General features: G+C 45.6%; 1 protein-coding gene across 1 annotated transcript in view; it reads right to left on the bottom strand.

The window, feature by feature from the left end:
* Nucleotides 1-1,031: 1,031 nt before the first annotated feature.
* Nucleotides 1,032-15,965, bottom strand: part of AQP9 (aquaporin 9) — a 36,764-nt gene continuing 21,830 nt past the window's right edge. Inside the window, exons 2-6 of the mRNA XM_079767709.1 lie at nucleotides 14,624-14,750; nucleotides 9,329-9,466; nucleotides 8,411-8,529; nucleotides 6,191-6,408; nucleotides 1,032-2,994 (exon numbers count right to left, since the gene is read on the bottom strand). Coding sequence (XP_079623835.1) covers nucleotides 2,820-2,994; nucleotides 6,191-6,408; nucleotides 8,411-8,529; nucleotides 9,329-9,466; nucleotides 14,624-14,750 — 777 coding nt within the window. The 3' untranslated portion in view covers nucleotides 1,032-2,819. The remainder of the gene's footprint in view (nucleotides 2,995-6,190; nucleotides 6,409-8,410; nucleotides 8,530-9,328; nucleotides 9,467-14,623; nucleotides 14,751-15,965) is intronic.

The raw sequence follows: 15,965 nt of genomic DNA, 5'->3' as shown, positions 1-15,965 counted from the left end.
GACTGAAGGGTCCCAGGTTTGATTCTGGTCAAGGGCACATGCCAGGGTTGCTGGCTTGATCCCCAGTAGGAGGTGTGTAGGAGGCAGCCGACCAATTATTCTTATCATTGGTGTTTCTATCTCCCTCCCTCTCCCTTCCTCTCTGAAATCAATAAAAAAAAATATATTTTAAACTCCCCCCCTCAAAAAAAAAAAAAAAGAACCCGACACAGACAAACCCACTTGTAAGGTGGGGGAGGGGAGGATTTGCGTGTGAGCACCTGGAACAAAAGAACTTTTTTTCCCATTTAAAAAAACTTCCTGGAGTTGATTTTCATAAGTGTACATTTCCTCTTCATAATCCTAGTCATTAATCACCAAGTAGTGCATAATGAACACCTGCATGGATCATAGATTCCACAATCCAACCTGAAAACTCAAATGTTGGGTTGTCTCCTGCTCTATAATCTACCCCCAGGGTCTGTTCCTGACTTGTTTGGCATCTCTGTTTTTGGCAGAACTGGAATCAGGGAACAGGATTTCAACATATTCTTACTCCTCTCCTCACCTTTTCTTGACTCCAGGGTCTCTCAACCTCCACACTGTAGACATTTTGGGCTGAATAATTCTTTATTGCAGGGGGTGGGGGCCTGGGGTGTCCTGTGCATTGTGGGCTGTTGAGTAGTATCCCGGACCTCTACCCACCAGATGCCAGTAACACCCCTTTCCCAGGCAGACAACCAAAAATATCTCCAGGAACTGACAAATGTCTCCTTGCACGAATGGTGGGTGGAAGTGGGAAGGGAGCAAGACTAACCCCCCTGGGGAACCACTGCTCTCTACTCCATGAGGACCCCGACACTGAGAATCCTACCAGAACTGCCCGGCCCTCGCCAGATTTGGTTCTGAAAGAAGCCTTAGGCCCATGTAATTCACCAAGTCAATGCGTTCAACCCTGGCTGCACATGGGAATCACCCCAGACATTACAAATGACCACCCGGGCATATTTTTAAAAAGCTCCTCGGAAGATCTCAGTTTATAGACAGGAATAGGAAATCTCTGAACTAAGTGTACTTGGCAGTCTTAATACTTACAAAAACTTAAACAAAAAACACAATTTCATTTCAAGTAGGAAATACCCAAGTAGTTTCAGAGCAAGACAAAAACTCCATATGTCAGTAGATTGTAGAACGCGGGCCACTGGAGATATTTCACGTTAGCTTTCTGTTGTTCTGTTATTATCGCAGAGCAATTGGAAAACTGGATCCCTCTGGGAATTCTGGGCTTTTTAAGTTTGACCGAAGGTGCATCACTTGATGTAGAGCAATTTCTCTGGTGTTTGTAACTGACAGAGACTCTTTTGACCAAAGGACATCAATTAGAGGAGTTTAAAGGGAAGAGCCTAACCAAGAGGAAATTTCCTGAATGTAAGGTGTGGGATTGGCAGGGGAGGAGATCAAGACTGAGCAATACCAACGGTGGCCTAGGAAAGGAGGCCTTCTGATGACGTTTTTCAGCAGATGACAAATATGATCAAATCGCTCTCTCTTTCCTTTGAAACCTTCAGAGCAGAGCGAATAAAACCAGACAACACAGGCCTTTTATCTTAGGATCCAGGAGAATTAGGTCCCGGAGGTGTACATATTCTGGCAGCTGCCAATCCTGCTCCTTCTGGCTGGCCGGTAAAGGCTGGCCTTCTGGAAGGTGTAGGATACATGGGATGTTTGACTTTCCACCTGACCCAGGCCGCTCTTGGCTTCCCGGAGATTTTGTTTCCATATCTGAAAAGGGGCAACAGGGCTCAGACCGTCCCTATGAGGATTAAATTAGGTCATGTGTGTGAAAGTGCTTTGTATAATCTAAAGCCCAATAGGTAAGCTATTTCCAGGGACCCTCCATCTTGAAGATTATACTAGACCCGGAGCCAATGGCTTTCCATTTTGGCTTCCAGGGCATGCATAGAAGAATGGACAAGTGCAGTCATTGACTTAACTTGTCAAATGTCTGTCCTCACATGGGCAATTAGGAAAATACATTTGAGCTAAAAATACAGAGTGATGTATTTTTCATGACTGAGGTTATGATTGTATCTTAGGTTATTACATACTAAAGACCAGGAAATTAATTGGTGCCCTCTAAAAATGCAAAGAGCTAGAGATTAATCTGATAAATGGTTTCCATTAAAATAATTCCATTTGGTTTCCCAAATTTATCTTGTCTCCTGAGGTTTCTGAATGCCACAATGTCCTTCTCCTATGCTTTCCAGCTGCATTCTACTGCTTCCTACATCCCTGGGTTTGGAAAATATCAATACTTATAAATAATAGTGGCACGGCAAAACTAGAGCATTAACCCTTCAGTTCCCTACTTCATGGATATGTTAACTGAAACCACTGTTTCATTTTTCAATTGAGTTTTGGTTGATATTGATATTCAGAATGTAACCTTTATGGGCTTGAAAATAAGGTTTTTGGTGATGCTGCTTCGTGCGGATAATGCAATTGGGACCATCCAAATAAGTCCAAGGTCAAAGTTTCAAGTTATTGGTACTCACTCAGCAATAAAAATTCACAGGAAAGAATGAAATAAACAGGGTGGAGAGAAGGCTGTTTCAGGAGACAATCCATACTTCCCCGAGGGCAGGGGGAACTGGTAGGGAAGAGGTCAGTGTTTGCAAAACTTCATTCAGATGCTTTTCCAATCAGGTGTCCCAAATGGCCAGCTGAGAACATTGGGCAGATCTCCACGCCAGTCTTATGAAAACATAGGCCGCTGGATGCCATCTTTCCTGAAGAGAACATCAGCTCAGCCAATTGTAAACCTAGGACTGAGCACGCCGCTACATTACCACACTAAGTTCATGTTTCTCTAGTTTGTCCTCCGGTGGTTCTGCCTCGAAGTCTGGGTTCGGGCTTGGGTGGTGGATTTCAATGAGAAGAACATAGACGAGGCCTCCAATGGCAGCACCAACCATAGGGGCCACAACAGGAATCCACCAGAAGTTATTTCCAACTCTGAAATCAAGCAAGGAATTAGCGATACATCACTTGGCCTTCCTCCTTGTATTACTGCTACTTATTCACTAACCAGCTAGTCTTTCTCATGCTCATGGCTCCCTTATCAATCAGCAAGAGCTAAGTAGAAGGGCACTCACCACACCTTGGCAACCTGGATTCAATACACCTGACTTCAGATGATCCACCATTGTCCTATTGGTACTTATGAGAGAATATGTCCCATTTTTTATTTTCCTTTCAAAAAACATAGTCCTACAATATGGTCAAAACTGAGGGCATGTAATAAAAGTTCAGGTTGATTATTCAGGAGTTTACTTTTCCTCGTCCTGAAACAATGAGTCCTGAGGATTATGAATGGAAAGATGTGGAGAGATTCCTGGAATCATTGGTGATGTGAAGGCAGCCACAAAATAATCAGGAATGTTTATCAATGAAAACGAATTTTAAAAACCAGAGGTGGAATACAAATTATGCACTAGCTATAATTTACTTCAGTGCTTATTTTTTGAGGTTAACCAAGCTTAAAGTTATTTTCTGATCAGGCTATTGTGCTGTGATTCCTTCTCCCCTCCAGAAATCCTCAATGTCAATACGTTATATTAAGGGTATAATTCTGTGAGAAAGCAGCTATCTTTTGAATTGTCACCATCTTTTTTGGAGACAGGAAATCCATTTTAAGTAACTCATGAGTGCTCAGAAGCAAGCAAAACTACACAATATATGGTCTTCAGGTCTTTAAGGAGCTATACATTTGAGATAAAACTTTTTTAAAAGCAGGGAAATAGCAAAAAAAAAAAAAATTCAGGACACTGTGGAGGAGGAAGGGAAAACAGGAGGAGCACATGGATGCACAGGGGGGGTTTCATAGCGTTCGGTTAAGGGAAGGACTAGGGTCTGTGCTTCTTATCGGTGTGCTTAATGACTACACATAGATAGGGTCTTTTGCTTTGTATCAGATTTTGATAAGAAAGGATAATGAAGAAAATAAGCACAAACAAGAGGCCTGTTCTAGGATTCACGAGACCTAGTTCTAATCTCAGGATAGAAGGGCTTCGGGCAAGTCCCCCGTGGTCCCTTCCACTTGGATCAGACAAGTACTCTTCCATCATTACTCTTAGATCATCAATGCAGGCTCCCGGGAACAGCACTGAGACTGAGCACAGCAGCCACAAGGTGTCGCTGTTACTGCATGAGAGAGAGGGCGCGAAACTGCCGTCCCGCAGCGCCCTTTCCCGCGCCCCCAAATCCAGATGGAAGTTTCTATGGGAAGCACAAGGGCTTTAAAGGACTAGGAGGTTCTTTATTTCCTTTCTTCCATCACTATTGTATGGCGAATCTGTCATTCCACAGATTGGGGCCCAAGATATCTGCCAGGACGCATGTTCTCCTTCCCCTGGATGGGCCCTCCTCCTTCTATCAGAGCTGAGCGCCTTGTGCCCAGGTCACATATCCTAAACGGAGGAGCTTGCACGTGGTTTCCTGCCGGGTCAAGTCTTACAGGTACACAGGTCATTTGCATGCTATGATTTTGGGGGAAGCCAGAAATGTCTGTGTTCATTGCTTAAGGTATCATCATCAGGGATTCATCCCTTTGGGTAAACTTTTTTAAAAAAAAGTAACACTACCCTGAGATCCTTCATCAAATCATTAGCATCTTAATGTGAATTCCTGGAGAGAACTCCGATGGGAAACATCCTAACATTTACCGGGAAAAGGAAGAGTCAGCCAAGGTCTGGGGACTCTTGCTCTTGTCAGACCTCCTGCTGCCCCACTTCCAGTCAGCCTCACTGCTTGCCACACCCGGGCAAGTGAGGGTCTAAGAAGAAGGCATTCTTGGCCTTATCTGAGGGTGTGGGTCCAAGCTAGGATATCTACTGAGATGCTGACCTTGGCTATAGAAACTTGAAAGGGTGGGACTCTAGGAACACTTTGGAGACCTGCTGTCTCTTAAAGGTTTTCTTGGGAACTTTTTGGTTGAGGATAACCAGCAAGCCTGGGTTTTTCCTAACTGATTGCTGCCCCCTCTAAAGGAGAGACCCTTTTTAATCCATTTTATGTAATGAGGTCAGATTAATTTTGCTAAATTGAAGTTCTAAACATGGCAAACGTCTGCCCTAACTCCTCTGCTGCTCCCTATGACCTACAGAATAGGGGGCAGCCAAACCCCTAGATTTCCTTTCTTAGGAGTCTCGGGCCTCTATGGTCTGTCAATCATTTGCCCTTTCCAACCTTCTTCATGCACCCTTCCAGCCAGACTGGATTGCTTGTTAGTGTAACGTTCTGTGTTTCCTGATGAACCAAAGTAAGTTCTTTTCCTAGACAGAGGAGTGATGAGTGGATGGGATGAGCTACTGTGGCTTTATAGGTGGGAGTGGGAAGGAAGTCATGGGCAGGTTTTGTCCTGGGAGTTAGGTACTGACCGTTGGCATACTTCCTCCGCACACTATGAGGTTCACAGCACAGCGTCTTGCAAAATTTCCTGTGCACGGGCTCTCTTTTACCTCTGTTCTGCTAGGGTTTTTTAAGACCCAACTCAGCTCTTTCTTCAGTGACGCCTTTCCCAACTTCCCCAGGCAGAGCTAGTCACTCCTCGGAACTTTGTTTTAGGGGTTGCCAGAGTCCTTATTACATTGTTCAAGGCTAGTGACTTAGCAAATTTTGAAATTTCCTTGCCTAGCTCAATGACACAGCATAAGATAGGGTTCAGTGAAGAATTGTTGAATGAAGTAATGAATGAAGCATAGCTGGCATGGTTCCCTAGAAAGAGCCCTGTAGTAGTATTGAAAGATATAAAATCTAGATCAACTTTGTCACAAAGTAAATCTGTAGACAAGTTATACAATCAAAATGTGCACATAAAACCATACACCAATTTTATATAGGACAGGACTACCTCTTTGGAATCTCTGTGTGTGTGTGTGTGTGTGTGTGTGTGTGTATGTGTGCGCGCGTGCGCGCCTGCCTGCCTGCCTCCCTGTCTGCCTGTCTGCCTCTCTCTCACACATACCACACACATACACAGCCCTACCATATCACAAATCACCAGGGAGACATTCCACACTCATGGCCAAGGTATGCACTTGACCTTCACCTTCCAGTCAGTACTCTCCTGGATTCCAATCCAAAGCACAGCCCTCCCTGATAAAGCACAGCATGAATCTCTCTCTCCTCCACCCCCACCATTGTTACTTACCTGAAGACATCAAACCCCCATCCTGCCAAAGCAGTGAAAAGTCTGGGACTCAGGTCTCGAGCTGGATTCATGGCACAGCCACAGTTCAATCCCAAAGAGGAAGAAAGGACAATAATCAGGAGGCCGATGGCAATGGGCTCTAGGCCTTTGGGGACTCCCCAGTTTCTGGAGTCAAAGATGGCAAAGACAACCAGGAGGAGGAACATGGTGGACATTACCTGGGGAAAGAGAAAATGTCCAAGGGGGTTAGCTTATAATTGTCTGTTTGCCCACCTTAAAATCCAGCCCCTCTTGTTAAGAACAAACCTAGTAATAACTAACATACACTAGATGAGCACCCTGTACCACTCTTCTTTTTCTTTAATTGATTGTGTGTATGAAATGATATGTTGTAGGGTGTTTTGTTTGTATTGTTTTTGTTTTAATTTTAGAGAGAGAGGAAGGGAGAGGGATAGAGAGAGAGAATCATCGACTGGCTGCCTCCTGCAGACCCCCCACTGGGGACCAAGCTGGCAACACGAGCATGTGCCCTGACTTGGAATCGAACCATGATCTCCTGGTTTTTAGGTTGATGCTCAACCACTGAGCAACACAGACCGGGTCAGACTCTCTCCTTGCCATAGCAATTTCAAACATGATGGCAATATTCTCCTTTACAGATTAGTTACCTGCCCAAGGTTGCAAAATTAATGGCAGTCAGTGGACCCAGAGAGTTAGAGGCTCTAGAGACTAACTTTACTATACTCTCCTGCTAAACCACTACCCAGCTAAACGAAAGACAAACTGCAGGCTGGAAAAATGAACAAAGAGGCTCATTCAAACTGGCAAGGTGAATAATGTGAGATATCAGTAGGAAAATGAGCAAAGGAAATGAACAGAAAATTCATTAAAGAAAAAGAGAATTAAGAAACAAATGGGAAAAACAGGTTTGTAATGAAAAGAAATGCAAACAATACCAAATGTTAGGGAAATGATACCAGTTTTCCCAGGCTTTTCCAGTAGAACTGAACATGTACCACACTTTTGAAAAGAAACTCAGCAGTAATTTAGCAACATGCATTTAAACCCCACAAAATTATTTATTCAATTTGACCCCATTGGATAGTTGAGAACCATACCATGAAAATAATCTAAAATATGGAAAAATCATAAGGTTTCTCAGGGATCCTACTTTTCATGCAGTACAAGCCCAATGTATCTTATAATGAAGAAGATGGCATTAGAGTCCAGAGCTGTGGGAGGAGCTTTAGAGGTTCCTCATGTGAATTCAGGCCCTTTCCAGAAAGCCAACTTTCTCTCTCAATCCTGGGCTTGCCCTGAAAAGGCTGATGTCTTAGTTCCTTGAGATTTGGACCCACAGCCCTCTTCCTATACTCTAATTCTGTTCCGAGAATGTGACAAAGTGAAGCCTTCAGCCCTTATGACTTTCCCACAGAGACAGCCTCTAGCAACGCTCTCCTCCTTGGCCCCTCAGGAGAGTGAGCTGGCCCCAGGCCATTTCAGGGTCAGCTTCTCTCAAGATTACTAAATTGTTTAGCTCTAGATATTGTTCAAACATATTGTATAATTTAATTAATGGGCAGTCATTCTTTTACTTAATAACTATTTACTGGCACCTACTGAGCCAGGTACAGTTCCATGCTGTTCCTTGTTCGAGGAGTACAGGGCCTGGTTCTCTGACAAGTGACAGATCACTCTTGCAAGTGATAATGCCAGGGATAGAAGGCAAGACTGGCATACCTCAATGTGGGGTTGGGGGGATGAGAAGAGTTAAACCAAAGAACTTATATACGTAGCCCATGGACACGGGCAATAGGGTAGTGAAGACCTGGGGAGTGGGTAGGGGCTGGGAAGAATGCAGAATGTCTTTTCTTGTGGTCTCTCCATTTAGATTGTTTGCACAAAAGAGATGCAACGGTGTAGCAAACCCCATTTGCCCCTACAGAGGCTGAAATGTTTAGTTATCCACTATCTTCTGGAATTCAACCGGTATGAACAAGTGTATATATGAAAGCAGAAGTAGAAAACTCTTTTAATAGTATCAACTTCGACAAAGGCAAAAATCTGTCACGGAAGCTTGGGTGATACCCAGTGACCTCTGGCTCTGGAAGCACAGCCTCTCCTTATTGACAGGCGTATAGCAGTCCCATGCAGTCCCCTTATAAAATCCTGTCTCTTCACCAAAGCTAGCTCTCACACACAGATTGAATGGATACTTACTTGGTCTGCAAATGCATTTGCCAGAGACAGATATGGAGCTGGGTACGTTGCAAAAATGTGTGCTGTTGCATTTTCTCCCACGATGAACAGTTTTCCACCACCAAAGGACATAATTCCATCTACGGAAGACAGAGTTCCAGCCCGTTAGCATTCTCTGGGAAGGGGTGAGGGAGGTTTATGCCAGGCGTTAACCAACCGCAGTCACTCAGGTTTAGTTTGGCAGATCCATATTGTTTGCTTTTCTTCACTTTATATGCCCAGAGAAGCCATAGGATGGCGGGCTAAGGCCAGAGAGCACTGGCTGCCCTCAATGGTTCCCTCGAAATTTGAGCCAAATCCCTAGCCAGTGGGCCCTGGAAATAATCATCTTTAGGGGGAATTGTTGGAATTTTTTTATATTGACCAAAAGCCAATGTGGAACTTGAACCTACTCTAGGCAGAATTCATAATTCTAATAGCAGTCCACAATGTGAGGGTGTCATGGAATGGTGAAGTTGCCCTTGGAGCAAGGGAGATAGGTGTCCCCAAAGAGCCAGTCGGACCCCAGCTCTCTCCTACCACAGTTCATTTCCCTCATTTTTCCAGAGAAAACCAAGACCAGTACAATCAGATGATTTATTTAAGTCATGTAGCTACTTATTTTGCACATGTTAACATTGTAGTCCTGGTTGGGCCTAAATATAAGCTTCCTTTAAGTTCTGTTTTCTCTTTTAAGTTGTGACCATTCTCATTGAGAGGCTTCATGAATTTTCCCTAAAGGTAATGTTGGTCCCATTATTTAGAACTTAGAGCTTTTCAAATTGCCTGTCAATTGTAGAGTGCTTCCTATTCTTGTCTTACTGCACCTCTTCCAAGTAATTCTGACATCCAAGTTACGCCCAGCTCTCCTGAACCTCTGGACTGAGGGGTCTTACTCACCATAGTAAATACCAAAGAGGATTGCAGACCCTACAAAGGCTCCCAGGAACTGGGCTCCCACATAAAAAGGAAATTTGAACCATTTCATCCGTCCAAAGAGACACATTGCAAAAGTCACAGCAGGGTTGATGTGGCCGCCTACAAGGGAAGATAAGATGATGTTAGAGGGCAGATCAGGGAGAATTCTTATGAAGAAAATAATTCTTATCTAGAGACCTCAGTCCTCTGTGTAGGGACCCGTATGTGAGGACACAGAGTGGTGTGTGTGTGTGTGAAAGAGAGAGAGAGAGGGAACGAGAGAGTGAGCTTGAGTAGGGAGGAAGGGAGGACTAATAATCCTCATGGAATCATTAGACACTGTTTAGGATATTTAGCTTTTTTTATATAGAAAGAAACTTTTATTCAAGTGGCTCATTTCTATCTATCTATCTATCTATCTATCTATCTATCTATCTATCCATCCATCATCTATCTACTGGGTTTTCTCTATTTATAAAGCAATAAACTCAAAGAGATCGATGTGAATTGTTAACTTCAATATATCTTTTTAAAAAGTCAACAGACCTATACAGTTTAAATCTATTATCTAGCAATTCCTCAGTCCATGTCCAGAAGATATAAAAACAACCTTGGAAGTAAAAAGGGAGCTGAGATCTTGCTTCCCAGCATGTTGCCAGTTTGGCTCAAATAAACTCATAAAATTTTTTTGAAAATCTGAAAAAGAGATGTCTCTTTAAGGGGAAATGTCCCTTAGTTGTCCCCTCACTGAGGTAACAGCCTCCATTAACTTTGAGGTGATCACAGTGTCTGAGTGGATTCTCTGCAGTTCTGCATAAACAATATATTCCTCTCACACACATGAAGCAGCACTCCTATCATCCCACCCTAAATCAGCCTTCTTGATTCTCCTCTCACCACAAGGTCAGACAGAGTTTGCTCTGGTAAGACACTAATATTCCCAGCTGGCTGTGCTAGCAACAACAGCTTTCATTGAACACTTGCCAGATGTTATCACAGGGATAGTACATGCACTTGATCTTCAGAAGAACCTGGTGAGATGGGTGCTGCTCCAGTTCACTGGTGAGGGAACTGAGGCACAGAACTAAAGTAACTTTCTTAAGGCTACATGGTTAAAAGTGGGAGAATTAGAATTCAAATCCAGGTTTCTCTGAATTCTAGGGCCTATGTTCTATGTTCTGTCACTTCCAGACCTCTTTTTTTTTTTTTTAATAGACTTTTATTGACTTCAGAGAGCGAGAGGGAGAGAGAGAGAGAGAGAAACATCAATGATGAGATAGAATCATTGATGGGCTGCCTCCTGCACGCTCCCCAACTGGGTATCGAGCCCGCAACCTGGGCATGTGCCCTGACCGGGAATTGAACCGTGACCTCCTGGTTCATAGGTAGACGCTCAACCACTGAGCCACGCTGGCCAGGCACTTCCAGACCTTCTGCACCAAGTTTATAAAGGCTTCTGCCTCAGTGGGCAGGGGAAAATAACAATCACATGCGTGTATGGGCTCCCTTACAGGTGACATTTTGTGTGGAGGGGGGATTAGAATGCCTGTCAATGTGACCATATGAAAATGTGGACATTTGGGCTACAGAAATAGTTGTAAACAAGAGTGATGATAATGCTGGTTATGATGATGCTTCATAACTGACCCTCCACAGCACCTATGGGTGAGCTTGTTTTTCGAAGCCCTCCCTGTGCAGGAAACCATGCTTTTCCTGAGTCTCTACACCAAGGTGGGTTTGCAGCAGAGAGGGGTTCTGAATGCTGGCTAAACCCCAGGGTCCTTTCTATACCTGCCCCTGCCACTCAGGGGCTAACATGAGCAAAAAATGCCAATATGCCAAAGCCCAGATAATTTCCTGAAGCCTTGCAAACACGTCACATGTCTTGTTTTACTTTTAAATGCAAGGGAGTTATGATGCTGGAGACCAGCAGGAGTCCATGCATCAGGAAACTGGGGTTCGGAGCAGGGAGCACATAGGACAGTGGGCAGTTCCTAAATCCCCCAAATAAAATACCTCCCCTTCGATGGGTTCACCGGTGGAAGAGGTGTTTGTTTAGCAAGCTCCTCTCCCAAAATAAAACTTCCCACAGGTAGGTTTTTGTGTTTTAGTCTCTTCTAAGCACCCTGAAGCTGGAACTGTTATTCACCTGGGACTTCACATGCTGCAAGGTACTTAGTAGGTGTTCAAGATATGAAAGTTGAGCTCTGGCAAGGTTGTTCAGTGGGTTGGAGCATTGTCCCTGGTGGTGGGTTCCATGGACACAGATAATAGGGTAGCAAAGGCCTTGGGGAGGTGGGCTAGAGGGGATCAATGGGGGGGAAGGGGGACATATGTAATACTTTCAACTATAAGGATTAAGAAAAGAAGGTGGTGGGTTCGATTCCTGGTCAGGACACATACCCAGGTTCAATCCTCGGTTGGGGTGCATAGGGAAGGGAACCAATCGGTTTCTCTTTCACACCGATATTTCTCTCCCCCCCTCCTCTCTCTCAAATAAATAAGTAAGTAAATAAGTAAATAAGTAAATAAATAAAATCATATCCTCAGGTGAGGATAAAAGAAAATATCTAAAAGTTGAAGAAATAAACAGTCAGAGCCCTTTATTCACATAAAGGGCTCAGACGCCAAGGATTTACGGAGAGGGAAAGCTGGGGGCCAGAGAAGGTGTGTCTAGGAGGGTGCTTTGCAGAGCAACGAGGAAAATGTCTCCTTGCAGAGATGAGTGGTCACTCTTGCTTACCCAAAGGACAGGGCAGAGCAGTGTTCTGGAAAGAACAGCAGTGCCAGAATCAGGGAGTGCCTCGCTCGGGCCCTGCCAAGGTTGTCGTGATGATCAGATTGTTCACACAAAGAGCCCCACGGGCAGTCGGAGGCCTTGAGGCCTGAGATAGTCTTATGTGAGCAGGCTGAACTCTCTCAGGGCTCTGTTCTAGACAAGTCCCCTCCTCCCCACCACCCACACACAATTCTAGGATGGAGATAACCTTCATATGTTATTTGTTATAAAGCAAAGCTATTTTGATTTTTTGGTGAATTTATATTACTTATAAAATACTACATCAAAACAAGCACTGTAGCCTGGTGCAGGTCAGTGGCGTAACACTGGGTGGAAGACGCTGCATAACGAGGGTGTCATGCGCTCTGATTGGCTGGTTGGGTTCCCAGACCACTGGCATGTTCACAAGGGAAGCAGGGTGTGGTAACTTCTTTGCAGTCAGGTAATGTTTTATATTTCAAAACCGGATGTCAGCTCACCTTACCAGTCTGCAACCACAAAATGAGATCTCATTGATGGTTATGCCCCATATATGTTTTTGAAATCCTCAAAGAGGGCCTCACAGGTGCCCACAAACCATTAAGTTAGCTGCAGCCCCATGAGAAAGTCATTCCCACACACAATCTTCCTCCCCTATTCCTGCAGCTGCTGGAGCCGATACTGAGTCTGCATGGATGTCATTGGTGGGTCAGCGTGTTGTCTGCCCATGCTCCCAAAGCCACCAGTTTTCAGAGAGCCCGAACAGTGCTAAGTTCCCAAACAGAGAGGGGGAGATGAGCTCCTTACCAGCCAGGCTCAAAAAAGCTCTACTTATATTTTGGGGTCTCACAGTCTCTCATAAACAATTTGGCCAGCTCCCGACCCTCACCCAGAAACAACTCTATTAAAAACAGTTCCATGAGTTCTGGCCCTCACCGCTCTGAGCACAGGGTCTTAACCCCAGTCCAGGGGCCAGATCCATACCAACCTTTACTCCCTCTTCCCCCTCCTGCTGGTTCCTCCCTTTCCTCCTATGGGGACAGCCCAGATTCCCCAAGTGCATCAGTGAATGCAGTCATGGACAGTGGCGGTGGCAAAAGGGGTTAGTTACACTGGTAGGGTGTGGGACAAAGCCATCTTAACTAAATATTTGACCATGTTCAATTCAGGGTGCCATGCAAGCAAAATACTCCAAAACCACATGTCCACCAGAAAACAAACAAACAATAGAACACTAGCTGAGAGTATGCCCGCATTCATATCACATGCTTCGTGGAAACCACGGGTGTGAATGGCGTGGGAGCATGTAAGGTGGCAGCGGAGCATCGTGCGTGCTCTTTCTAATTCAGGAGCATGTTCTGTGTGTGGGGCTGAGGCCTGTGCTGGAATTAAGCCTTGGCACATTCAAGAGGGTCCCCTGGTTACTCTTGAGACTCGGGTCGGCAGTACCGCGCTGGGATCACAGCAGAGGCTCTGCTGGAGTTTGAACAGAAACACTGCTCATGCCAGACAAATGACATGACAGGCATCTGTAACCTGGACTGCCCCAGGATCAGCGTCGACTGCGAGATGGAAAGGGTGCCAGCGAGCAAATGACAGTTCCAGGTGCCCAGCCCAAGGAGGCTCCCAGGGAGGCTAGGCCATCATTCTTCAGTGCTGCAATGAAGTGCCCTGCCTGTAACGCCCTTCCCGTCATAGGCTGTTGGGAATGTTGTGCAATAATGGGGACATGCGCTTTGCTGTCATGCAGGCCTGGGTCAAATCTTTGTTCTGTCCCTTTACCAGCTGTGAGACTTCTGGCAATTCACTTAATCCCTCAGAGCCCCAGTTTTCTCTGTAGAAGGGAGACACTAATGCCTGCCTCTGAGTCCTGCTGGAGAGGGGAGAGGAGGTAAGCATGCCAGCAGCCAGCACAGGGCCCAGCACGCATGATTACCTTTTCCCCTTACCACCAACAGTCTCGTCCTAGTGTTCTGAGCACCCAGACCAGCTGCTGAAAGATCCCAAGAGCCTTTGGAACCAGATCATTCTTACAGTCCCTTCCTACCTTCCCAGGCTGCTAGCCCACCACCCGAGGCAGAATTAGACCAAGACCTCTGGGCCAGACCTGCACTTCCATGAAAGCCCCAGCCAGTGACCCAGACTCTGAGTGCTGCGGATGGAGGTGCAGGGACTGGGCCTCTGTGGAGTGGCGTCTTCACTGGGCTATTCACCTGGCACCTGGGCAATAGTTTCCAGGGAAGAGCAAGGAAAAGACAGGTGAAAAGTATGATTCAGTGGCCAGGTAGAGGACTCAGTTCTAACTCCCACGTCTGTCTCTTGCTAAAAGTTGCCTGTGCACACATCACTTACCATTTGCTGGACATTTTCGTTTTATCACCTCTGAAAATAGAACCAAATACATATTCTTGCAGGACTGTTGAGATCTAAATAAATGAAGGTATAGAAAGCACCCAGCACTGTGCCAGCACATGGAAATGGTTGAGATAATGGCAGCTGCTATTATTTCTCTTACTTACCAGAGACACCCCCAGTCACATAAATGGCCATGGTGACCGCCATTGCAAATCCAACATTAATAGTGACGATTCCTCCAAAATGTCCTCGACTGAGGATGGCTTGGGCAACACAGCCACATCCGAGGACCTGGAATGAGAGGAACCTCAACAAGTGAGTGGAGATGGCCACTGTCAAAGACTTTGACAAAGTAACAAGACATACTTTTTAAGCAAATTCATGGATTGGGATGCCACAGGTTTTGTGAAAATCAAATTATAATGCTCCGGCTGTGCACAGATCCCGAGGAGTCGGAGCTGACTCAACAGCATGTAGCACATAACACGCAGAGCCTGCAGGATGACAGTCCCCAGCCTGCACCTAGCTGATGGGTGAGTTTTCTTGGGCCTGTGCAGTGTTAAATTTTTGCCTACATTTATGAATCAGGTAACCTCACCCAATGATCCAGGTTTCTGGCTTTTAAAATTACTTTTATTATTATTATTTGCTTTTATTTTAAATCAAACTTTTAATCTATAATAATAAAAGGGTAATATGCAAATCAACCGAACAACCAAACAGCAGAACGACCATCTGGATGACCTTCCAGACGACCATGCTATGACGTGCACTGGCCAGCCAAGGCGGGTGCGATGCAATTGGTGGGGGGCCCCGCCATCACCCCATGATTGCCCCACAGAGGGAGGCCCAGGCCACTGATACTGTGGTGGGTGTGCGGGGCTGGCCAGCAGTCGCACACCACACCTGTTGCTCGCAGAGGGAAGCAACCAGTGGCGGGGGGGTGGAGGGGGTGGGAGGGGGCAGCACCACACAGATGGCAAACAGTGGCAGTGGGGCCAGCTGCTGGCAATTGGGGGAAGGAAAGCCCCGACAGGCCCTGATGGCCAGCCAGGCCTAGGGACCCTACCCAAGGGGTCCTGGATTGTGAGAGGTCACAGGCCAGGCTGAAGCCCCCCCCCCCCCCCCCCCCCCCCCCCGCCGTGCATGAATTTTGTGCACTGGGCCTCTAGTTTTTAGATAATTGTAGATTCACATGAGGTTGTAAGAAATAAAACAAAAAGACCCCATATGCCTTTTATCCATAGAGTCCTTTTGATCAATCAGATCTAGCAACCCATAGGGAAAGAATAACCTGGAGCAAAGTAGCAGTTGGCTGCCCCCTTTAAATAGAGCTTGTGCTCTCCCAATGGCTCACTCCACTTTGCCCACTTAGTTCTCCTTCCTGGCCCCTATAGGCACCTGAGCTTGCGATCCCCAGTATAGGCCAGGTCAGTCTCACAATCATCTGCACATCTAACAGGCAGAAAGTTCATTTAAGCCATGCACAAGACTATTAGAAAAGAG

Source organism: Cnephaeus nilssonii, assembly GCF_951640355.1.
Source record: "Cnephaeus nilssonii genome assembly, chromosome: 4".
Lineage (NCBI taxonomy): Eukaryota > Metazoa > Chordata > Mammalia > Chiroptera > Vespertilionidae > Cnephaeus > Cnephaeus nilssonii.
The sequence above is the reverse complement of the archived record's forward strand: the minus strand, read 5'-3'. Positions and strand labels throughout refer to the sequence as shown.